The 27,140-nt window shown below is 42.3% G+C and overlaps 2 protein-coding genes across 2 annotated transcripts in view; one reads left to right on the forward strand and one right to left on the reverse strand.

Annotated features, from left to right (window-relative positions):
- LOC142213308 (F-actin-uncapping protein LRRC16A-like) overlaps positions 1–27,140 on the forward strand; it is a 293,690-nt gene that overhangs the window by 70,028 nt on the left and 196,522 nt on the right. The gene's annotated exons all lie outside the window — the stretch shown is intronic.
- LOC142213309 (uncharacterized) lies at positions 9,960–11,438 on the reverse strand. The gene has a single exon (XM_075281627.1). It carries the CDS (start codon positions 11,436–11,438, stop codon positions 9,960–9,962), a length of 1,479 nt encoding a protein of 492 aa, XP_075137728.1.

Genomic DNA, 27,140 nt, shown 5'->3' on the forward strand with positions numbered 1-27,140 from the left:
GTTATATAGTGCTATTTTCTGACCGGGAATTCAAAGAATACATTGGGCCTACATATACCCTCAATTCTTGCTACTGCCATATAATTCCAGGGTCTGACTGGGAATTCAAAGAATATATTGGGGTTACATACACCCTCAATTCTTGCTACTGCCATATAGTGCCAGGGTCTGACTGGGAATTCAAAGAATATATTGGGCCTACATATACCCTCAATTCTTGCTACTGCCATATAGTGCCAGGGTCTGACTGGGAATTCAAAGAATGTATTGGGGCTACATACACCCTCAATTCTTGCTACTGCCATATAGTGCCAGTTTCTGAGTGGAAATTACCCAAATAATTTGGGGATACATTCACCCTACATCTCAGGCTCTTGCCATATTCTTTTTAATTTTTTTTTAGGCGCCGCCCCCCTGAGTGGCTGGCTGCCTGATACAGTGCTCCAAGCTTGGAGCAACCTTTATCTTTATATTTCCTTTCTCACTCTTTTTCTCTGTATCTTCAAGAATCCTGTAACTAAGCAATCTAGCACTATGAATTAGCAACTTTAATTCGAATGGAAGACCCTGTGGAGTATTTTGATCCTTTTGTTTCTATTGTAAAGCATGGGCTCAAGACCTGGTTCAGCTGGTTTCCTGTGTGCACACATGTGCCTGTTACCATCCCCCCAGGACACCATGCGGCATGGAGGAAAACCTACATGGAAGTGTGGACTTCTTCTTCAAGGAGATGATTTTTTGGCATCTATTGCTGATGCGTGAAGATGCCTACAGCTGACTGGTATTTCTTTCTTCTACTGTGGACACGTGGGACTCTGCTACAGCCTGGGAACCATCACCCACCTACCCCAGGAGTTATGGAAGCATGGCAAGAGAGCAGCACCATGTATACCTGGATGGTTTCTGACTTTTTTGGGGCAGTAGAACACAGTGGTAAGAAGAAAGGAGGAGGAGGGCTTGTGATGAAGGACATTTGGGGCATTTTTTTTTGTGGTTAATGGACAATAGTGCTGATGTAAGATACCGAACTATCAGCGGTGAGCAGGAGATCTCACTACCTTCCAAGAACTGCCACATGTTATCATGATAGCTGACTATGTCCCCCACCTCTGCAAAAATTTCTGCTTGTTATATCTACATGCTGTGACCCCTCCTCGTGTCCTACAACCACAGTCAGCTGTATTATTATTAACATCAATCCGCACAGAGAACTAAATGATCCTGCAGTGTGTCTGTGTTACTTTCTTTTTTAGTTGCTATGATTCCTAGGATTTCTCTCTGCTGATTTCTCAAGCTGCCATGAGCTTGTGTGTGTTTCTCTCTTGTTATAAACAACTGTACCATCTATGAAACTGTATCACTGAAATTTCCCCATTGTGGGACTATTAAAGGAATATCTTATCTTATCTTATATTCACCCAGGTTGTCAGTGCTGCACCAGCTCGTTCCCAGACAGCTCAGCCCAAAAAACCCATTACCTATATAGAAGATTTTGACAATGAAGACAACATGTTCTAAATCTAATCTGTCTGCACCTTCTCCTTAATTAAACATGAAGGCAGCTATTAACTTTCAAATGGCACTGCACAAAGGAAGATCTTATCAGCTTGTCTCATGACATGCTACTAAAAAGTGTCATGTGTGTATCTTAATGTAAATATAGTTGTAAGCTTGTTGGGTTTTAGGCACTGCCAAGTTATTTATTACCACCCGCTCCCTTATAATGATGATGCCAAAGTCACTGTGGGTGTTCAGAGCTCACAGCTTTTGTTGACATTTGTCTTGCTGTCTGTCAGTACCAGCTGTCTTTTTGGATACTGTAAAGTTATGTTGACTTTATTAACAGCTATAGAAGCTTTAGCCAGGTTGTGACAGTGTGTAACCCCAACAACACTAAGTGGGATACACATTAATAGTCAGTCTATATACGCTAAACGCATCACATAAGTAATTTTTTTCCCTCTCCCCTAATATAACAAAGGAACAGACATTAGACCTAGACCGGGGTTCGAGGCTTGCAAAAATCCAGTATTATTTGCTTTCCATGATGTGAGGTATGCGTTAGACTCTTGAAAAGCAACCCAACATGAAGTCAGCCATGTGTGCCAGTGTGTTACTTGGCATGCCTTTGCTGGCCCCAACTGTAAGGGTCACTCTCCATTTCCTCCATTTTCCACTCCCCTTCACACCATCTGTGGTGAAGCAATGGGATGCACTGAAGTGCACCCTCTAGCCTCATGTGGGACAGGGACATCAGATGCCACTCCATCCCCCTCGTCTTCCTCCGACAGCCAACGGTGTGAAGATGAGAGGAGTGTGCTCTGAATGTTTTCTGCCTAGCAGAGGCTAGTTCTCACTTACGAAAATGGCCCCACTTTGACCTGTATATCAGGCACAATGGTGTAGGTTTCAAAGAAACATGGCACCAACAAGTTGAAAACATGGGCCATGTGTGGACCGTGTTTGAGTCTGGCAAGCTCCAGATCTGCTACCAGGTTCCGGCCATTATCACAGGCGCAAAAATGCCAGGCCCCAGGTGTAGCAGGGAAAAAAACATTGCCATCTCAGCCAGGATGGCATCCCTGACCTCGGAGGCACTGTGCTGTCTGTCCCCCAAGCTGATGAGCTTCAGCACGTCCTGCTGACATCTCCCCACACCAGTGTTGCAGCGTTTCCAGCTCGTAGCTGGGGTTCACTTAACGGCGGAGGAGGAGGAGGGTGGTGTTTCAGCCCTCCTCCCAGGAATGTTGTGTGGGGAGACAAGTCAGTCCACCTCATTTTGCGACCCAGTAGATGCCTCAAGTACATTTAACCACTATGCCAAGATTGAAAGGTAGCGTCCCTGTCCGCATGCACTTGTCCAAGGGTGGAGGAGGAGGAGGGTGGTGTTTCAGCACTCCTGCCAGGAATAATGGGCGGGGAGAGAAGGCAGGCCGCCACAGTTTGTGACCCGGTCCCAGCCTCAACTACATTCAGCCAGTGTGCCGTGATTGAGATGTAGCGTCCCTGGCCGCATGCACTTTTCCATGCGTCGGTGGTCAAGTGGAACTTTTGTGCAAAGCGCAAAACTTAGGGCCCGCCTGATGTTACGGGACACACGCTGGTGCAAGGCTCAACTCACCCTAAGGGCCAAAAACACTGCTGGTGAATTTTGTTCCGTTCAAAAGGACTCTGTGTTTACATTTGGCTCAGTCGCAGCTCCAGGACATGCCTTTGAAGGCAAGGTTTCCTTTAGTGGCTCCATCTCAGCAGGATGATGATGGTGAAGCTTGGTTAAATCTGGTGTTGGAAAGGAAAGTGGTTTCTGATCTACATCTAAAGTACTGGAGCATGTTGTTTGGACAATTAACACCTGATCAGAACCCTGTATAGGTAATGTAGAGTCCGATATTAGAGGACCATTACCGCTAGTAGTGGTTGCAGCCAATTCTCCCCCTTTGCGGTCCTCTAAATAAAAGTTACCCCCAGGACTTGATGCCAAAAAGTTATCAATTTCCCAATCAAAATCAAGGTCAATGTCTGGGTCCTCAGTCCAATCCACTGTATCAATCCAACACAATGAGAGTGATGGTTCTGGAACCACTGTTTTAGGTGCAAAGAGTTTTAAAAGGGCTAACACTCTGCTGGTGCAAGGCTTTACTCACTCCAAGGGCCAAAAACACTGCTGGTGCAACGCTCTACTCACTCCAAGGGTCAAAAGCACTGTATTTTGAACGCTCTACTCACTCCAAGGGCTAAAAACACTGCTAGTGCAAGGCTCTACTCATGCCAAGGACCTCAATCTCTGCTGGTACCTCAGCTTAAGGTCCTGTAACTTTGTTTGAAAGGGCTAATGTTAAGGGCTAGAATAGTGAATTTTGGAAGGTCTTACCACATTACACACACACGCACACACACACACACACACACACACACACACTTAAAATCACAGTTAAGGGTGAGGGCTTTTGGATTTCCCATTGTCTATTCCATTTGTGGTTGTCATGGGGAACGTGATTTAAAGGGGTGGTTGTTACTGTTTGTTGAGCTTAAATTGGGGTTTGTGTCCATCCATTTGGGGAGTAAAGAAGGTTTCTAGGTATTTTCCCACTTTGATAGAGGTTTTTTTGAATGTGGAAAGTGTGTAGTTGTTAGGCTGTGATAGTGGGGTAATAGAGGGTCTTTGGTGTGTTAGATGCCCCCAGGCATGCTGCCCCTGCTGTCCCAGTTGCATTCCAGAGGTGTTGGCATCATTTCCTGTGGTGTCATAGTGGACTTGGTGACCCTCCAGAGACGGATTTGGTTTTCCCCCTTAACGAGTATATGTTCCCCATAGACTATAATGGGGTTCGAAACCCGTTCGAACACTCGAACAGTGAGCGGCTGTTTGAATCGGATTTCGAACTTCGAACATTTTAGTGTTCGCTCATCTCTAGTGATAGACACTGACAAGCTTCTCCCTGGAATATAGCTCTTAAAAGAGCTGTTGGTTCTCCTCTCCTTCCTATCCTTTCCTATCCCTGCCTAGCCGAATCTAATTCCTAACTCTATAGACGCAGACCTCCGTCTTTGACCAAGTGAAAGCTCAGAATGACGCGAAGCTGGGCGGCGCTGTTCTTATCAATCAGAGGTCACATGTTTTCGGTAGCCAATGGCATTTTCCTATTTTATTTCAAGGTCCCTGTTGTCGTAGTTCCTGTCCCACCTCCCCTGTGCTGTTATTGGAGCCAAAAAAGCGCCAGGGAAGGTGGGAGGGGAATCGAGTTTTCACTCACTTTACCATGCAGTGTTTGATTCGAATCGAACACCGCAAACAGCGTGATATCCGATCGAACATGTGTTCGATAGAACACTTTTCGCTCATCTCTAGTTCTTTCGCTTCTTGGAAATTTGGGAAACTTCTGGAAAGTGTTGTCCTGGTAATTTGTGTGTGCCCTCGCTTTCAGATGTAGTGAGTTCCCGCTGTTCCTTGTCTCTAAACAGTAGGTTCTTGATAACCACCTCTTGAAAATTCAGGAAAGTTCTCCTCTGGCCTGCACATCGAAATAACACGTATGCATTCCTTGTTGTTCCACCAGTGGCACAATACGGGGTATTTTCTTCCCCTGTGTGCTAGTAGGCGGAATTTTTAATCAGCCAATTAGAATAAACATGGCTTGACCCTTCAAGAGGGCACAGAGACCTCTCCACCCCCGCCACCCCCCCCCCCCCCCGCGTTTTTTTTCTTTCTGTCCTCTGTGAATGGACAGGTGGAGAGGACTGTGTGTTCTCCTGAAGGGGACAGGGCCAGGGTCTTACATGCTCTCTGGCTTACTTTTTCTTTTCTTTTTTCTTTTACTTATGTCCGGATTCTTCTTCCTTCCTAGGGAGTTAAAAACAGAAGTCCTATTAGGAGCTTCTTAGCTCCTGCCGTTAACCCCCTCCGCCTCCCTTCTCTCCAAAAAAGCATCTGTGCATTTTTACTACTTGTTTCCCCTTCTGGGGACGTTTGCTCACCTCATTGGTGCTGTGGTGAGTGCGGGTGGCTGAGCGGCCGCGTCCTGGCTGGGAACTTCTCTTTCCCGGCTGTGTTTCTGGCGGGAGTGCTTTTGCGGCCGCGCACTTCCGGCACGGTCTAGGGCGCTTCGGCTTCGTAGGTTTCACAATGATTCTTAGACCGACGAATTCTCGAGTCTCAGCTGTGTGTGTCCCCTATTGGACCCCTCAAACTGGTGAGGCAGTTTTTGGGGATTGGGGAGGGGAAAGTTACAGGTTTGGGGGGGGCAAATAATTTTTGTGTCATAATCCCGCCCATTCCGGTCCAGCATGCTTAAAGGAAGGCTGGTCTCAGGGCTCTGTGCCCTTACTAGTTATACTGGTGGGGTTCCCTAGTTTGTTCCTGGTAGGCATAATCACTTCTATGGTACAGATTCTTGGCTTACCGCTTCATTCAGCATTTAAAGCTTCAAGTCCTTGGTAAGGCTTATTATATATGTTAAGCCTATTACTTCTTAATACCCATGTCTCTCTTTATGTGCAGGTGACTTACTCACCAGCATTTTTCAGGCCGGCTTAATATGTCGTCCTCCACTACACTGCCTGGCGACCAGAGGAGAAGGAGGAAAGGGTTGTCAAAGAGAAAACACCTGGCGTGTATTGATTGTGACATTCCGCTTCCTGATGGTATGTTGCAGTTTCTTGATATTCCCCAGAATGTGGGAATTCTAACGCCGTGTTATCTTAGGCTATGATTGGTCACATTGCCATCACAGTAGAGGTCTCTCTCTTGAGGAGTCTTCCACTAGAGATGTTGTAGTATGGGTCAAGGAGTACATGGTGAATACGGTTCTGAGCATCATCCTTTCTCTTTTAGGGGCATTCTCTAAAGGATATCCATACTTCCTTATCTCAGCTCAAAAAAAAATAAAAAAATAAACAGCACCTGGATAGGCGATCCCTGTCACTGCCCTCAATGGAGAGGCTTCAAGTGGATGATGAGTCCAGATCATCAGATGATGAAGAGTCCACAAATTCCAGTAGACCTTATCTTCCATTATAATAAAACATCTAGGCTGCTGAAGTCCATCCGGTCTTGGGACCAGGATGTTGACGGGGAAGTTTCCACATCCACCACTGAGGGGTGAAGGGCCTTGCAAGCGGATGCTTCTAAGGCCAGTATGATGGAACAAAAGTGGAAGCAGCCGGAGAAACGCTTATGTGACCTCAATAACCTTCAGGTCCTTATACCTAATCAATCCCTCACAGATGGATCGATGGGGACCTCCCCAAAGGTGGACCTGGCTGTGTCCAAACTATCACTGCCTCAAGCTTCAAGGGGCAGAGGACCTCTCCCTTCTAGTGGTCGAGGAACAGCGTCACACTTTAGACCAAAGACGCAGAGGCATACCAGGTACTGCCCTAGAGGAGCTGGACGAGGGCCCTCTATAGAGTAGCCTAAGACGAAGGCAAACTTTTGATGGGATGTCGCTCTCTGTGGCCAATCCTCTGGTAGGAGGTGGTATTTTTCTTTTTTCTGTTGCGTGGCAAGAATGCATAAAAGATCCATGGGTCCTGTAGGGAGTTAAGCAAGGCTACACCATCAAGCGTATATAGGGTATATAGGCTGACAATTTCAGTGTATCCCACTTAGATTTGGTGGGGTACACACTTTTGAAACCTGGATTAAGCATATATAGGGTATATAGGCTGACAATTTCAGTGTATTCCACTTACTTTTTTTTTTTGGGGGGGGGGTACACACTGTTGAAACCTGGATTAATCGTATATAGAGAATAAAGGCTGACAAATTCAGTGTATCCCACTTAGTTTTGGTGGTGTATACACTGTTGAAATCTGGATTAACTGTATATAGGGTATATAGGCTGACAATTTCAGTGTATCCCACTTAGTTTTGGTGGGGTACACACTGTTGAAACCTGGATTAAGCGTATATAGAGAATAAAGGCTGACAAATTCAGTGTATCCCACTTAGTTTTGGGGGGGGGGGGGGGTACACACTGTTGAAACTTGGATTAAGCATATATAGGGTATATAGGCTGAAAATTTCAGTGTATCCCACTCAGTTTTGCTGGGGTAAACACTGTTGAAATCTGGATTAACTGTATATAGGATATATAGGCTGACAATTTCAGTGTATCCCACATAGTTTTTTTTTTTTGGAGGGGATACACACCGTTACAACCTGGATTAAGCGTATATAGGGTATATAGACTGATAATACAAGTGTATCCCACTTAGTGTTGGGGGGGTACACACTATTGAAACTTGGATTAAGCATATATAGGGTATATAGGCTGACAATTTCAGTGTATCCCACTTAGTTTTGGTGGGTTACACACTGTTAAAACCTGGATTAAGCATATCCTATTAGTTTGTGAGTTTGGATGTTTGTAGGTTTGTGTGTTTGGATGTTTGTTCCTCAATCACGCAAAACCCGCTCCACCGATTTGGCTGAAATTTTCCACAAACATAGTTACTATACTCGGTTGCGCAATAGGCTACTTTTCGTCACAATAGCGCACATACGTTTTTCCCAGGACCCCCACAAAACCCAAACTCACATCACTATCTCTGCAATCTCACACACTTTGGACCATAGAAAGCCACAAAATTCATATTACCCTCTACAGCAGAGGTCAGCAACCCCTGGCACACGTGCCAAGAGTGGCACTCCTGCCATATTTCACTTGCACACCAGCAGCACAGGACCTGCAAGAGTTAAATGAAGTCCGAGCGTCTCTTTAGTGCTCTGCTAGAGCTGAGGCATAAGGACACTCCCCTTAGCTTAATTGCTCTGGTCTGTGCCTGCTATAGTGGTCTGCATCCTGCAAAGATTCCCCGAGGAGGAGAGCAAGCTGCTAGCAAAGTGAAACTGAAAAACACACAGGTACATAGGATTACTATTCTCTTTAATGTCAGGCATTTGGGGTTATTAGTTTAGTGTTAGTAACTCCATGTGCCTCACATTAATAGCAATTAACCCCATCATGTCCCTCATATTAACCCCTGTGTGCCTCATATAAAGGTTACTAATATGTGAGACATATGGAGGTACTAATAAAAGACCTCAATAATGAAGATACTTAATTATTACCTCCAAGTCTCTCACATATCAGTAACTCTTACACAAGGGTTAATGTGAGGGACATGATGGGGTTAATTGCTATTAATAAGAGGCACATGGAGTTACTAAACTGTCATGCACAGGGCCATACTTTATGTTGCTTGCTCAAGAGTATCCTGTGCCCAAAACTTACATGTACTGGCGGAAAATAACAAATCATACAATGTCGTATATCGAAGTATATTAACCTGAAATACCTCTGTCCCAAAGACACTATGTACAGTTTCTCAGAACACCGTATAGCAGCTGAAATACAAATTAACTTCAACACAAAAGTCTCATGTGTTCTCATAATTACAGTAACAACAAGATACACAGTTACATTTCATATCCCATACCTTATACACAGTACGAAAACCTTACCCGCGCCTGTATTTACCCACTTCTACAATCACCGCAGACGAAGTCGCAGGTACCAGCTAGTATAGGATATATAGCCTGACAATTTCAGTGCATGCCACTTAGTTTTTTTGGGGGTACACAGCTCTAAATAGACAAAATTATTAGAAAGTGCACTAACGTGTCAGACCTGTTAGCGTTCCAGTGTAGCTGAATTTCCATGGAATGGGTGCACGGATAAGGGTGTTGAGGACATCAATGGGTCCTTGTCATAGAGTATGTTGCAGAGCTCCAAATTAATTAATTAATTAACAGGCCTGGATAATTCACACACAGTCACACGCTGCTCGTGGTGTATCAAGTGTAATTCTGATTTTAATGGTGCAAAAAGGTAGTTTAAATACAATACAGACAAAAAGCAGGTTGGACTATAACATAACATGATTGATTCATAAGGTGTGGCACATGACTATTGGACAAGGCCTGCATCTCATTATTACACTCCAACCTGGGATGACCTTTCTCATGGAATCTAAAATATTTATGTGTAAACCAACATCTTACACTAATTCTAGATGTATATCACAGCAAGAGAGATAATGATCACATACTGGTCCACTCCGGCCTTGGGTTATTGAACCGGTTTCTACACCCACCCTCAAAGATAAATACTCTTACCTACAAACAGATAAGGAGTTATAACCCAACCATCAACATTCCACACGCCTTATCCCCTAAAGGGGGTCTCAGACTCTAAACAGACATTCTTATAAAGTTCATGTGAAAGAAAGTTACAAGATGGCTGAAAAGTATACAAAGATGGAGGATGTGATCCTAACATCTCCCCCATTTTTGAGATGGTTGAATACAGAAATTAACATGTAAGTACTTCAGTGACCTAATGCCTACTGCTGGATCTTCCCAGATTCCCTACATGTGTTTTTCTGCATTTCAACCTTTATCTCAAAAAAATCCTTCTTCGGGGTCTGGCCTCTCAAGATTTGTATTTTTCATCCGGTTACATAAGCATTTTAAGTTTAAACAAACAAAAAAAACATAAGATTATTACTGCAATTTGTATTATATAATGTAATATTCCCATTAGCCATCCACCTATTCCCTTGAAACAGTTAGCAGGATTTACAAAGGAAAAGACGTCTGACCACCAGCTATCTTCATTTTGCACAACCTTCTTCTCATACTCTTCCCTTAATTTGTATATATCCTCTAACTCTTGTTTTCCTTTGATATTACCTTCTGGATCAACATAATGGCAACAGGTAGGTCCTACCACCTGACACATTCCACCCTGGGCCGCAGTAACATAATCTAGTACCAGGGTGTGTTGGTTGGTGACTATGATCAGCTGGTTTTGTACTGCTATGGTGGTATTAAGTATGCCTAAAATACCCCATATTTGATCATCTAAGTAATCAGTGGCTTCTACTAGTTTATCCCAGGTTTGCGTTATCATTGGATAAACAAGGACCGTACTTACTATTTTATTCCCTGTGCTCATTTGGACCAGGTGGGGTCTACCACTTTTCCTAGGGGTGTTATCAGCTGCTCTCTTGTACAGAGTGTGTTTAGGTATGGCCTTTGCATCAACTATAAAGGTGGCTGGAGTGAGTCTTACTATTGTACATGTACCTTTTACCCCCACCGGTAACCACTTGTATGCACTGCTGCCACATGCCCAATACATCTGAGGAGGTAGAGCAAAGAAGGCTGAGTGTTGGGTAATAAGTTTGTGCACAAGATCTACAAAACTGGATACATTTTTCAGCATACACCAAGATGGTTGTTTACCCAGGGACCCACAGTATCCAAAATCTCGATTTCCACAAACAAAATTGAGGTTCTTTTTCCTATAAAACCTTTCTTCAATTGTCCCATTTACACATTCTATATTCCCTGGTATCTCCTTACATGTGTGATTATTCCCTTCTATGAATAGATGTGCATATTCCCAGGAGGTGTTATGTAATGTTCTTTCCATGACCCAAGGTGCCCAAAAATCGCCTCTCTTTTTCCCATCATCAGCAAAACTTATCTGTAGTCGTGTTTGGGGAATTTTTCCTAATATATTAGCAGAGGATTTTTTTTGGGTAACCCATCTATCTCCATTGTACGTCACATATTGGATATTCTCATTATCCCCAGTAAGGTTACCTTGCCACCATGGGTAATCTGTCCACCCCACTATTGGTATCCCCACAGTAACATTTGCCCACAATTTCCACACTGATTCTTTTGTATTGTGGGTGTGATCCATACAACCAGACCAGTGGATTAGTTCCTCCATGGGGACAGGCACAGTTATGAACGGTAGACTAGAGGATGAAATGGGTGAGTGAGTGCATATCCAACAATCTGAAACATTTAAATCTTCATTTATATGATGTTTTATGAATTTATTGTCCCACTCCTTGTTGAGTGTCCTATGAAGGCCCATAATCAGGACCATCTGTAGCAGCAGCATCAGAAGAATCTTCATCTTTTGGTGCTGTTACTTTCTTACAATGTGAAACGTGGATCCAATTAGGTTTTCCCTCAAGTTTTACCGACGTGCTTGTAGTTAGTAGTACTTGAAACGGACCATCGAATCTTGGCTCCAAAGTCTTTCTCACAAGTCTTTACCACCACCCAATCTCCTGGCTCAAGTGAGTGAGTCCCTTGCAGGGAGTTTGGATCTGGAATAGAAGAGAACACTTGATCATGTGTCACTTTGAGTCTTTTACTAAGTGACTGCACATAAGAGGTCAAGGTGCCGTGCTGCACTTGCATCTGCTGAGGATAGTACAATCCTAGTTTTGGGACACTTCCAAACAATATCTCATATGGAGATAATGCAGTAGCCTTATTGGGCACATATCTCACTGAAAATAAAGCTAAAGGAAAACATTCTGTCCAAGGTTTCCCTGTCTCATTCATGGCTTTCTGGATTTTCAATTTCAATGTCCCATTTAATCTTTCAACCTTTCCACTACTTTGTGGGTGATATGGTGTGTGAAAGGCTTGTGTTATACCCAGAGCTGACATTATTTGTTGCATGACTTCCCCTGTGAAGTGGGTACCTCTGTCAGACTCAATCACCTCTGGTACCCCATACTTGCACACAACTTCACTTAAAAGTTTCTTTGCTGTTACCTGAGCTGTAGCTTTAGTTACAGGAAATCCTTAAGGCCATCCTGAAAATAAGTCAACACAAACAAGCACATATTCATACTTGCCCACTGGAGGAAGTTGAATATAATCTATTTGAATTCTCTGAAACGGGTAGAGTGGCTTAGGCATATGCTTTCGGGGTGTCTTCACAGTTTGCCCTGGATTGTTTAATGCACAAATCATACAACTTTGTACAAGTCTTGCAGCTACAGTACTAAAACCTGGTGCTATCCACAGTTTGTCTACTGTGGCTATCATGGCTCCTTTTGACAGATGCGTATTTCCATGGACTGCTTGGGCCATCATTGGGAATAGGGCTTGTGGCAGGCAGACTCTGGTAGAGTTCCTCCATATGCCATCTTTCTCGGTGGCACCCATTCCTGTCCATCTCTGTCTTTCTTCTGCAGCAGCCTGTAAAGACAAAGTTTTCAACACACTTACCTCCAGGTCCTTGATTGCAATGACTTGGACCTGTTTTACATGTCCATCTTCTTTCTTCCATGGTTTCAGTGCAGCTGCTTTTGCTACACTGTCTGCTAAGGCATTTCCTTTTGCTTCGAGAGTGTTTTGCCTCGTGTGAGCTTTTACCTTAATTATGGCTACTCACTCTGGCAATAGTAGAGAGTCCATGAGTTCCTTTACTGCTGCACCATTTTTGATGGGTTGCCCAGGTGAGGTCAGGAAACCCCTTGCTCTCCAAATTGGACCATAATCATGTGCAATTCCAAAGGCATACCTGGAGTCTTTCTTTCTTACTTTTTTTTCTTTTTCATGGTAGAGTTGGAAGGGACCTCAAGGGCCATCGGGTCCAACCCCCTGCGAGTGCAGGTTTTCTTAAATCATCCCAGCTATATGTTTATCCAGATTCCGCTTGAAGATTTCCATTGATGGAGCGCCCACCACCTCCCGTGGCAGCCTATTCCACTCTCTCACTACCCTCACTGTCAGAAAGTTTTTCCTAATGTCTAATCTGTATCTCTTTCCCTTTAGTTTCATCCCATTGCTTCTTGTACTTCCTTGTGCTAATGAGAATAGGGTAGATCCCTCTGCACTGTGACTACCTTTCAGATATTTGTAGACTGCTATTAAATCTCCCCTCAGCCTTCTCTTCTGCAAACTAAACAATCCCAGTTCTTTTAGCCGCTCCTCATAGGACATGGTTTGCAGACCTTCCACCATTTTGGTTGCTCTTCTCTGGACTTGCTCCAATATATCGATGTCTTTCTTGAATTGAGGCGCCCAGAACTGTACACAGTATTCCAGGTGTGGTCTGACCAGGGAAGAGTACAGCGGAATAATGACCTCTCTTGATCTAGATTCAATGCTTGTCTTAATACATCCCAGAATTTTATTAGCCTTTTTTGCAGCAGCACTGCACTGTTGGCTCATGTTGAATTTGTGATCTACTATTATGCCCAAGTCCTTTTCCCCTATGCTATCACTTAGTTCTATTCCTCCCATACTATATATGTTTTTTACATTTCTGTTACCCAGATGTAGAACTTTGCATTTGTCCCTGTTAAATACCATTTTGTTCGCCTCAGCCCATTGTTCCAGTGTGTCTAAGTCCTTTTGAATACACTCTCTCTCCTCTCTAGTGTTGGCTATTCCTCCTATCTTCGTATCATCTGCAAATTTTATGAGTTCCCCAATAATTCCATCGTCCAGATCATTTATAAAGATATTAAAAAGAACTGGGCCCAGAACAGAGCCCTGCGGCACCCCGCTTTTGACTTTCTTCCAGTTCGATGTGTAGCCATTTAGTATTACTCGTTGTGCCCGATCATTAAGCCAGTTGTGAATCCACCTAACGGATTTTTTGTCAAAGCCATACTTAATCATTTTTTCAATAAGAAGGTTATGTGATACTTTATCAAATGCCTTACTGAAGTCAAGATATACTATGTCCACGGCATTCCCTTGGTCCAAACATTCAGTGATTTTGTTGTAGAAGGAAATCAGGTTAGTCTGACAAGATTTATTGGTCATAAAGCCGTGCTGGCTCTGGTTAATTAATGCCTTCCCATCCAGGTACCGAAGCAAATGTTCCTTGACAATTTGCTCAAAGATTTTTCCTGCTATCGAGGTCAGACTTACCGGCCTGTAATTCCCTGGATCGTCCCTTTTCCCCTTTTTGTAGATGGGGACAACATTTGCCCTTTTCCAATCTAAAGGGACCACTCCTGTTTCCTATGACTTACCGAAGATTATAGCAAGGGGTTAGTACGGATAGTACGGAGTCAGTACGGATGTTAGCAGTCTTACCCTTTGCCACTCTACAGGCTTCAGTGAGGGCCTTAAGCTCCGCCTCCTGCGCTGAGACATGAGGAGGGAGTGCTTCAGCCAAGATTGTGTCATGTTGTGTGACCGCAGAATATCCAGTATGAAACCTTCCATCATCTCCTTGTAATCTGGAACCATCTACAAACAGCTCAAAATCAGGATTAGTCAAAGGTGTTTCAACAACATTTTCAAATCCTACTGTCTCTTGTTGCATCAAAGGCACACAATCATGCTCATGTGTAGCATCATATAACTCTTCATCACTGAGGGACTTTGAAAACAAGCTTTCCCCTCCATTTTCCCCTCCCCCATTTGAATCCAGATAATTGATGGGAAGAAGAGTAGCTGGATTCAATGTAGTACATCTTTGGAAGGTGATGTTTGGTGGCATCAGCAAAGCACATTGCATTTTGATGTGTCTCGCTAGGGAAAGGTGTTTTAGTTGTACCTGTGTCAAGATGCCCTGAATGTCATGTGGTGTGAGAACAATCGGAGGATAAGTCAAGGTAATGTCTGAGGATTTTTCCACCAGCGCCTGCACAGCAGCTATAGCCCTGACACATGAGGGGGCTCCTCGAGCAACAGTGTCCAGTCGCACAGAGTAGTATCCCAGAGATCTGGGTCTACCACCATGCCGCTGTGTCAGGATGCCTGTTGCATGACCAGACATTTCAGTACAGAAAAGGAAAAAAGGAATAGAATAGTTAGGAGTTCCAAGAGTTGGAGAAGAAAGAATGGAGAGCTTTAAAGAGTGAAAATTCTTCTCAGCTTGGAGTGATAAGGAGAAAGGAGTAGATGAGAGACAGTCATACAGCGGCTGCATTACAAGAGAGGCAGACCTGATCCAAGGTCTGCAGTATGAAACCAGACCAAGGAAAGTTCTGAGTTTTGCCACAGAAGTAGGTACAGGTAACATTTGAATAGCATGTTTGCGTTCCTCAGTGAGATGTCTAGCACCATGAGACAAACAGTGACCCAAAAATACAACCTTGGTTTTACAAAACTGTAGTTTGTCTTTTGATGCTTTACACCGGCTGTCTGCTAAAAATGTAAGCAGACTGATGGTAGCTGTTTGGCAGGTTGCCAGTGTGTCTGCACAGAGAAGCAGATCATCAACATACTGCAGAAGTACGACACCTACTGGCTGGTCCCATGACTGCAGGACAGACTGCAATGCTTGTGTGTACATGTTGGGGGAACTTTGTGCTCCTTGTGGCAAGACAGTCCACGTATATTGTTTACCCCTAAATGTAAATGCAAACAAATATTGACATTCGGGGTGCAGAGGAACACTGAAATATGCATTTGCAAGATCTATTACAGAAAAATGGGTAGCATTGGGGGGGGGGGGGGACCTGTACTAGCACTGTGTGTGGATTTGGAACTACAGGTGTGTCTAGCACTGTCACCTTATTGATTTCCCTTAGATCATGTACCATGCGGTATGTATCTGGGGTACCTTTTGGAGTTTTCTTCTTTACAGGAAACAAGGGTGTGTTTGCAGGGGACCTTGTTTCCTTTAAAGCTTCAAGTCGTACTAACTCATCCACTTGTTGTGCAATAGCATCCTCCTGAGCAATACTCAGAGGGTATTGTTTAATTCTAGGAGGAGTACAACCAGGTTTCAAATATACCATCTGGGGAGGCACTCATAGCCTGCCGATGTCAGTTTTGGACAAAGCCCATAATTTATCTGGTACCTGGGAAAGCTGGGTGGATTCCTCCTTAGTTAGTACAAAAACAGGAAATGACTCAAACAATGAGGCAGCCAGCATACAAAATTCATCAGTGGCAATAGCTGATGTTTCCACTTGTACCTCCCCACTAGGATCAAATTTTATATTTGCACCAAGCACCTTTAACACATCAGTACCAATAAGAGATGTTGGCACATCATCACTAACAAGCAATTTGGTGACAACATTTTGCCCTCTAAATTTTACATTGAGTGGCACTGTTTCCTTTAAATTGATTCTTTTTCCCCTTAATCCAACACAAGATTGAGATTTATCAGTCCTCAGCTCATAAGGTATGTGGCATCCTTTAATAACAGAAATGGCAGCCCCTGTATCCACTAAGAAGGGGATTTCTTCCCCCAATACCTCCCCTTTTATGTATATTGCCACACCTTCTTCTGATGTTTTTGCTGGGAGGACTGGTACAGGGTTGCCAATGTTTCATTGAGGGGTGTTAGCACATTGGTCAGTGCCCTGAGCTGGGGGTTCTCCAGCCTTGAAGGACCTACAGTCCTTTCTGAAGTGACCTGGTTTCCCACAATGATGACACTTATAATTGTTGTGTTGTTTGCCTCCTTGTCTGTTGTGAGTTCTCCGGCCAGAGTTTTTATTATTGAAGGCAAGCAATACCTTTTTCTCCTTCTCAGACCTGTGATCTAACTCAAGGCCCTTGGCAGCTTGTAATAAGGCAAGGGGCTTCACTATGCCGCCATTCTGGTTTACAGGCTTTCAACCTTGATTGTAAAGGTTGTTTAAGACCTTCAACAAAGGCACTAGCCATGAGCGAGTCTCCCATTCCACCCATATCATCATAGCCTAGATCACTCCACCTTTGCTGCAATCTAGCAAAATACTGCTCCACAGACTCCCCTTTTTCTTGGGTCACATCATTGAGTGCTATGGATGTTTCTTTTAATTTATCCAGTGCCCTTCGCCCAAGTCCTCTACAGAGGTCTTTACCAGAAGTAACATTTTTCATCATGGTTGCAGAAGGTTCAGCTTCAGTGCTTGTAACAGCATTCATTATAATTTTACCCATTGCTTCCCCAGCTTTAAGAGTTATAAGGGGGGCAAGGTCACTCCAAATGGCACTATATGTGGCCTGAATCTGTACCATATGTCGGTAAAAAGGCATTGGTCTAGTGACAGGGTCAGGCAATTGGGAGATAAGGGTAGTTTGTTCAGAAGGAGACCAGGGTTTATAATCAACAACAATTTTGGGTCGGACTTCAGTCCTTCTAGTACTTTGAAGCCTGGGCAAACGAGAAGGGGTTGTCTCAGTGGAGTCGGCTTGTTCTGTAGACAAATCTGCCTCCTCCTGTTGTGGCACTACCTCCGTTGGGACATACACAGTTCTAGTTATAACAGGGTATAAGCCTTTTTGTGGCTTAGGACGGGGTGTTCCACAATTAAAACAATCCTCACGCCAATCAGGATTTTTCTGACCACATCTAGCACATGTCCACCCATCAGGATTACCTGGAGCAGATGGTGCAGAGTTTTGCCCATAGGGAGGTGGGTTTTTCTCAGGGGGAGCATAATACATGACTCCTTTATGTTCCTTATTTCTATACCCCTCCCTTTCTATTTCCCTGCTTACCTGCATCCAATTATCTAATATCTCACCTAACTTGTGATCCTGAACCCAGCCTCTATATTGAGAGGCAAATCCTTCCCAATGACTGCTGTTTAACACTCCATTTGCACTACATTTTGTTTTCTTCAACAGTTTATTGCATCCTCTTCCAACTGCTCTCTTCCCTGCTCTTTCTCTAACTATCTCTTGAGCTGATTTCCATACTGGCTGACTCTGCACTCCTGCCATTCTGTTCTGCGTGCTTTCCTACTACACACTGTCTCTTCCTGCCCCAAATTCCTATTCAATGGAGACTTTCAAGATCAGTTTAGAAGAGTTCCTCCTTCCCTTCTGTCCTTTTTTTCCAAGATACAGCACACTATATATATTGTATCTAAATCAAAAGTGACTTTCAAGGTCCCTCTGCCTTTTTCCTGCCCTTTTTTTCCAAGATACTACTGTATCTAAATCAAAAGTGACTAATTAAAGTCAGATGGAGGGTTTTTAGGGATCACTATGTCCCTTTGTCACGTGACTACTTACTTTCCACAGAACACAAATGAATACAATGAATGCATAACCACAACAGATCAGCTAACAATTTCAGCCCAAGTTTCTATCTAGCAACACCCATACAACATACTGCTCTTAGGTTCTTTGCAAAAAGCTTGAGATATCTATATAAGGAACATATGTGTTTACCTCACACTCGGACAGGAAGACAAAAAGTCCTTAGAAACACAGATCAGATTGGTAAGATAAAAGTTCTTACCTGCAGCGCTGACTTTGGATCTGTAGTTCCAGGAACTTCTGTAATCACTGGTCGTCCGGGGGATCAGTAAACCGCCTCCTTATTTCTCAAGCCGCACGTTGGAAGCGCCAATTTGTTGAGGACATCAATGGGTCCTTGTCATAGAGTATGTTGCAGAGCTCCAAATTAATTAATTAATTAACAGGCCTGGAGAATTCACACACAGTCACACGCTGCTCGTGGTGTATCAAGTGTAATTCTGATTTTAATGGTGCAAAAAGGTAGTTTAAATACAATACAGACAAAAAGCAGTAATCACATACTGGTCCACTCCGGCCTTGGGGCTAACGACCAACAGGTTATTGAACCGGTTTCTACACCCACCCTCAAAGATAAATACTCTTACCTACAAACAGATAAGGAGTTATAACCCAACCATTAACATTCCACATGCCTTATCCCCTAAAGGGGTCTCAGACTCTAAACAGACATTCTTATAAAGTTCATGTGAAAGAAAGTTACAAGATGGCTGAAAAGTATACAAAGATGGAGGATGTGATCCTAACAAGGGCTCTCTCGGCTGAACCAAAACGTAGCAGTAGGAAAAGAAAAAAAGATATATCCAGCACTCGGAATCCAGCGTAGTAGTATAATAAAACTTAACTTATAAGGAACACTTTGGGTTCCTTATTTTTCTTGGCTCATATCCACCCCAAAACATCTTAAGTCATTCATAAAAAGAAACCAATTAATGAGTCGTCACATGTATTTATGAATCATATTTCTAATTGTCCATTCTTCTACACTATAAATACTATACATTCATTCTCTCTTGAAACTCTCTTGAAACTTCCTTTTCACTTTATTTACATACAAGTTAAAGAATTCAATGAACTCTATTACACTTAATAAACAACAACATAAATCTTCACCCGTAAGAAGCTTCAAAATATTACTTACCTTGTCGAGATCAGTGTGAGGTGCAGTTCTACCTAGTCCGCAGCTTCGAAGCTTCATGTCGACAGATCGCGCATGCGTGTTCGCACCAACATTACTCATGTTTGATTCTGGCATCTCTTATTACGCATGCGCATGAAGCTTGTTCGCTCATTTTTACTATGGGCATCCATCGATAAGAACTAACTTTAGTTATGAACATCTGAATAGCCGATACAACACTATAAGGCTGTATTCACACTGAGTAACGCTGGCGTTTTTTGTGCTTATTTTTGCACATAGTGCCGCATTAACGCTGCGTTAACGCCGCGTATACATCGCGTTAACGCCGGGCAACGCCACCGCAAAATAGCGCGGCGCTACGCGGCGTTAACGCGGCGCTATGTGCAAAAATAAGCACAAAAAACGCCAGCATTACTCAGTGTGAATACAGCCTTACATCTTGAATAAGTAAAACTAAATAAAAACAATACCAAATTAAACTATATATCTGCCATCTTTTATACTCATCATTACACATGTCATATGACATGATTAATCAGCTCCGTCTGAGTGTAGACGAGAGGGGTCTGCTTTTAATCATTTGCTTTTAAGTCTATAAAATATGCAATATTTGTATGCTTGATATGCCATGACTAAGAAGTGTTTCAAACCTTGAAATACGTTCGCACAAGCTTACCCTCTGTACAATGGCATAATTTTTTGGAAGAATGATACTTCAAAATAAAAGTTAAGTTTTATTATACTACTGCGCTGGATTCCCAGAGCTGGATATACCATTTTTCTTTTCCTACTACACACTGTTGAAACCTGGATTAAGCATATATAGGGTATATAGGCTGAGAATTTCAGTGTATCCCACTTTGTTTTGGTGGGGTACACTCCGTTACAACCTGGATTAAGCATATATAGAGAATAAAGGCTGACAATTTCAGTGTATCCCACTTACTTTTGGTGGGGTACACACTGTTGAAACCTGGATGAAGCGTATATAGGGTATATAGGCTGACCATTAAAGTGTATCCCACTTAGTTTTGGTGGGGTATACACTGTTGAAACCTGGATTAAGCGTATATAGGCTGACAATTTCAGTGTATGTCACTTCGTTTTCGTGGCGTACACACTGTTGAAATCTGGATTAAGCGTATATAGGGTATATGGGCTGACAATTTCAGAGTATCCCACTTAGTTTTGGTGAGGTACACACTGTTGAATCCTGGATTAAGCGTATATAGTGTATATAGACAGACAATATAAGTGTATCCCACTCAGTTTTTTTGAGGGGGGGGGGGGGGTACTCGCTGTTGAAATCTGGATTAAGTTTATATAGAGTATATAGGTTGACAATTTCAGTGTATCCCACTTAGTTTTGGTGTGGTACACACCGTTACAACCTGGATTAAGCGTATATAGGCTGTATAGACTGACAATTTCAGTGTATCCCACATAATTTTGGTGGGGTACACACTGTTGAAACTTGGATTAGGCATATATAGGGTATATAGGCTGACAATTTCAGTGTACCCCACTTAGTTTTGGTGGGGTACACACCGTTACAACCTGGATTAAGAGTATATAGGGTATATAGGCTGACAATTTCAGTGTATCCCACTTAGTTTTGGTGGGGTACATACCGTTACAACCTGGATTAAGCGAATACAGAATATATAGGCTGACAATTTCAGTGTATCCCACTTAGCTTTGGTGGGGTACATACCGTTACAACCTGGATTAAGCATATCCAGAATATATAGGCTGACAATTTCAGTGTATCCCACTTAGTTTTTTTTGGGGGGGGGGGGGGTACACACTGTTGAAACCTGGATTAAACATATTTAGGGTATATACGCTGACAATTTCAGTGTATCCCACTTAGTTTTGGTGGGGTACACACTGTTGAAACCTGGATTAAGCGAATATAGGGTATATACGCTGACAATTTCAGTGTATCCCACTTAGTTTTGGTGGGGTACATACCATTACAACCTGGATTAAGCGTATATAGAGTATATAGGCTGACAACTTTACTGTATCATACTTAGTTTTGAGGGGGAACACACTGTTGAAACCTGGATGTAGCGTATATAGGCTGACTATTTCAGTGTATCCCACTTAGTTTTGGTGGGGAACACACCGTTACAACCTGGATTAAGCGTATATAGGGAATATAGGCTGACAATTTCAGTGTATCCCACTTAGCTTTGGTGGGGAACACACCGTTACAACCTGGATTAAGCGTATATAGGCTGACAATTTCAGTGTACCCTACTTAGTTTTGGTGGGGTACACACCGTTACAACCTGGAGTAAGCATATGTAGGGTATATAGGCTGACAATTTCAATGTATAGCATTTAGTTTTTAGGGGGAACACACTGTTGAAACCTGGATTAAGCATATATAGGGTATGTAGGCTGACAATTTCAGAGTATCCCACTTAGTTTTGGTGGGGTACACACTGTTAAATCCTGGATTAAGCGTATATAGGGTATATAGGCTGACAATTTCAGAGTATCCCACTTAGTTTTGGTGGGGTACACACGTTTAAATCCTGGATTAAGTGTATATAGGGTATATAGGCTGACAATTTCAGTGTATCCCACTTAATTTTGGTGGGGTACACACTTTTGGAACCTCGATTAAGCATATATAGGGTATATAGGCTGACAATTTCAGAGTATCCCACTCAATTTTGAGGGGATACACACCGTTACAACCTGGATTAAGCGTATACAGAATATATAGGCTGACAATTTCAGTGTATCCCACTTAGTTTTGGTGGGGTACACACCGTTACAACCTGGATTAAGCATATACAGAATATATAGGCTGACAATTTCAGTGTATCCCACTTAGTTTTTTTTGGGGGGGGGGGTACACACTTTTGAATCCTGGATTAAGCATATTTAGGGTTGTTAGAGTTGGCATGGTTGTCAGGTATCTTACCCCAGGACCAACCAGGTAGATTGCACAGTCAGACATTACAGACAGATACACAAGTTATACTTCTGTGTGTCCGGACAGAGCTCTGCAAAGTTCCGCCCAGAGACCGTTTATTTTATAGCATTCAAATACAAAAACCAATTCATCATAATAATGACATGAATCTGGCATAACATATACTTAGGATATGATTTCATACAAATTCTGAGAAAAAAGGATGCAGAATGAGGGTATTTCCGAAACTGACCGATTCCACAATTGTCTTTGACCACATGCTATACTCCCTCTTCCTAGATCCATTACCACACATCCTTTAACTCTGTATAAAAGTGATAAATGTCTAAGAATAAAATATGTGTATTAGGTTATGGAACAGCAACTTGTTTTGCTCATCTACTAAGAGTACAAAAGTTCATATAAAGGTAACATATCATCCAAAATGGAGTCACTACTGCTAGGCTAAGCCAAGCTAACTATAAGATTACTCTATCATCTCCCCTCTTTTTATCATTTTTATACAGGGCCCATGAACAAACCCTAACTCCCTTTTCCTTTTGGATAGCGAAACAGAACCATCCTACCTACTCAAAGTGTGTGAATACTAATTCCACAGATTGAGGGATGCAAGCATCCATCCAGATGGCCCCACCACCTCTATCCTTCTACCTTAGATCAAATTTGATCTGTGTGTGTGTCTCAGGACCTCGTGTAGAAAAAGGACAAGAAGATTCAAACAAGAGGGAGTATATACATTCTATTCTCCTTTTCTGCTGCCTTAAGTGTAATAATAGGTATGCTACAAGATGAACAAAATATATATCAATATGGCAGAAAAGTTTTTTCTTAGCAGGCTGTGGCTGTTTCGGACTTTGTCCCACAATATATGCAGTTAGACAGGCCTTCTAGAGTCTCTTTTCCGCAACGAATACATGTGCATTTTCGGATAATCAATATCATCATGGAATGGACATTGGAGCTTTGTGCAAAAGTTGGTCCAATCTTAACTTTATCTGAAAAACAATTAGACTTTAGTGCTATTTCAAATCATCAAGACAAGTTTAAGCACATTCTACAGTATAAATATCAGAAGACATGTCTTAAGGATAAAGTGGAGAATTCCAAAAATCTATCCTCCTGGTCCCCTGAACCAATTAACTGGAATAGCCAGAATAGCCATCCTGGCCAGGGGCATCTTTTTCTGAATGACTGTCTCTGAACTTTTCCTTCAATCTCCTTGTTTCTAGTAAATTATGGGCAACCATAAGCATACCTTGGGCATCAATGTAACGACAACAAGCTGGGCCCACAATCTGACATAAGTCTTCTTGAGCTGTAGTCAATTAATCTAATATCATAACATTCTGACTAGTGTCTAGAACTAACAGCTTTATATACCAAATACTAGTATTAGTGGATTACTTTATCTGCCTGCCATCATACATATCAGATGTTCTAACCTAAAACATAAACAAAAACATAATATTGAATAAGAAATCAGATAATCTCTGAGACTCATGATTGAGGAATCGGTTGCAATGTGAGGCTTGAATCCAGGTCGGCTTTCCCTCCAGTGTGACTGAGGTGGATATGGTTAGCTGGACCTGGAATGGACCATCGAACCGCGGATCCACCAAGGATCTCCTGTGTCACCTCACAGTAACCTAATCTCCAGGCTGTAGAGAATGAGTCTCCTCCAATGAGTCAGGATCTGGAATAGAGCTGAGACCACGGTTATGAATCTATGGGAGACTCTTATGCATATCCCTGCATATTCTGCCATGTCAGAATGTCTGATTTGAAGCTATCGTGGAAATTAAAATCAATCTTTGGGTTCTAGTTTATAAGTTCCTTCCACTGACTTAGAATCTGGAGGGAAAGGGAAACTGAAAATATACATTAATCATATGCTATTAATGATTCGTCACGTAGTCAGGACATCAGACTACATCTGGGACAATTATGAACAATACAATCCAAATCTAGGGCTAAGGCTAATTTCTCCTGTCATGAATGTACACTGCAGAGAATACAAATGCATGTGCCAACCAATAAATACTTCTGGGAACAGCATGGGGGTAAGATACACTTGTTATGTCCCCATAGTATACATTTTCTTTATTACCCGTATGGTAAGTTCCATTATCACTTTGATGGTCTCGGGGATCTTACTTACACTACATCATTCCCGTTTGTGGTGGTTTTCTTCACCAGATATGCCCCAAGCCATCCTGAAGGGAAACAACTACACACAAGCACGTACTTATACCGTCTCACCTTTAATAATCGTATATACTCAATCTGCAATCCCTAGAACAGGTACAAGGGCTTCAGGCCTGACTCTTTGGCCTAACACATGCCATATGGCTTACATACAGTATATATCTGACTATAGTGATGCTAAATTCTGCAGCTGCCCATCCTCTGCTCACCAGGTCACACATGGCTACTACTAAACAGTACATTAATGCTGCTTATACCATCAATGGGGACGATGCTGTCAGTAAAGATACTCTCTTACCACCGAACACCAGGACTTGTACATCCTCTTTCCAAGTCTCCTCTCCTCCTGGACCGTTCTCGGTGCATCAGTGTCGTAAAACCTGAAAAGACAGCTAAAACGTTTTGGGTCTAGCATGGTGACTCCTTATCAGTAAAACATGTCCCCTAGGCATGTGCAGATGGGCTAATGGCAATGTCTGCCCACATGTTACTCTACTTTCTTTCCTATCAGCCTTGCTGTGTGCCATGACTTCCAACTATACCCACCTGTGTGGGGGCAGCAGCAGAGTCTCCATCACTACCTGAACAGCCTAGAAATCCTTTTAGGCTTAACATTAAGCATACTGAAAGTTCTCGCTCTCCAGATCGGACCATAATTCTACTATATCAAACACCTACCCTCAGACATTGTACCATGTTCAAGCGATGGCTTCAAGTTCAGCTAAGACCCTTGGAGTCTTATAATAGGTCTCCGGTCTCCTTACGCTTGGTTTACCTCATATTCGGTGACTGTGGCATATCTGATACAGGATCCACCATCTTTCCCAAATCCAAGACCATCTATAATAGAACTCAAATAAAAAGTTATCAATAGATTCAATAGATTCATTTAGATTAAATTTTCTTAAGTTGCCTCAGTCTTCCTCCCTCCCCCCTTGAAGCTGTTGGTAACCAGATGCAGTTATGAACTTTATTACACTTCAATGTTCATTAACAATAACTCTTGTGATTTCCTATCTTTTTTCCCAAATCACTTCATGTTCTGTGAGAGAGATATACAGATTCTCTGCAAGGTCAAAGCTAGACAATACAAGAAGAGCCAGTTGTGATCTTATCATGCTGCAGCTCACATAGCTTCCTATCCCACTCATAGCTGCGGCTGGACATCCCCCCTGTATCTCATAGCCGTATCTTGTGTAGGACTACAGACCTCAGCAATCTCTCTTAAAGAAACAGAAACACATTTATACAATCTCATAATATCAATACAATAAGGTTAGGTAAATATTCACAATATACATATATCAGCAGAGTAAGCAGAAACATCAACTGAAGGATCAGATCAATTTCCTGGTCACACAACAAAATCATACAGAACATTACACTGCAGATATGGGAGTGACTTCTAATTTACTTCGTATATAACAAAATAATTTTCTTCTCTTTTTCTTTAAAAAAAACCCCAAAACATCATTACAAAGATAATCTGTGCTACGTTTTTTTTGTTTTGTTTTTTTTCCTCTTCACATATAAACGAATCATCTACACATTGGAGCAAACAAGTATATTCACTCTTATGCCAGGACTGTGACATCAAATAAATATCAAATAAATAGGCTAACTAATCGAACAATCAAGCATAATACTTATCCCCTGCGTCCTCTATCCCTTGGACAGCATCAGTTAACCCAGTGATTAACACTAACTGGTTGTTCAAACTCTGTATTACTATCTGTAACCTCATAAACAACAATTCCCTCCTCTTCTTCCATTCTAGTACTGGTTCTATTCAAGTGGTCACATCAGTTAGAACTTTCTTAATTCTGCCTATAAATGGAGCACCTCTTCCCCAGTACACAAAAATGATAGATCAAGAAACATCACAAGTCACCTATAACCTTCCCAAAACTTTCTGGAACCCTGATGGATTTTCATATAACCATATAGGAAATACACTTACTAGACTAGTCATTGTAAAGCAGGGTTTGTCCCCTCATATGCAGAGTACACATCTTCCTTCATGTTCACCTGGTGTACTAGACACTTGTACTATAACTCTCCTAGGTACTCTAGGAAACTAACACATAATCCTTCATCTATCAGTATCCAAACATCCGTTAGGCATTCTAAGGATTGAAGCGGCTGACCTCTATCACCAAATCCTCTATCGGATCCTTAATCTTGGGACTAAATCTCACAGATTCACCTTCCCTTTCCGACTTGGCGAGGGCAGTTCCCATAGCAAACAGTCGAGGTTTGCGATCCCTGTCTCTGGTTCATCAGCTATGTAAAATTCTTATTACAGAAACCATATATATATATATATATATATATATATATATATATATATATATATATATACATATAACCTTAAAGGATGTCTGTAACTGTGCTTCAAGATTCTGGATGCCTGGAAAAAATATCATCCACAGCAGTAATCCAATGATCATTGCAATATACTCAACAAACAACCTTCATTTATAAACGTTCAGAACAACTTACAGTAAAACTTGCAATCCTGCACTTCTCTGCCTCAGTATCACTCAATCACAGTTTAACATTCTCAA

Source organism: Leptodactylus fuscus, chromosome 7 (assembly GCF_031893055.1).
Source record: "Leptodactylus fuscus isolate aLepFus1 chromosome 7, aLepFus1.hap2, whole genome shotgun sequence".
Classification (NCBI taxonomy): Eukaryota; Metazoa; Chordata; class Amphibia; order Anura; family Leptodactylidae; genus Leptodactylus; species Leptodactylus fuscus.

Bases quoted from the DNA above. Each gene is read 5' to 3' on its own strand.
- LOC142213309 (XM_075281627.1), bottom strand. From the start codon at position 11,438: ATGAAGATTCTTCTGATGCTGCTGCTACAGATGGTCCTGATTATGGGC.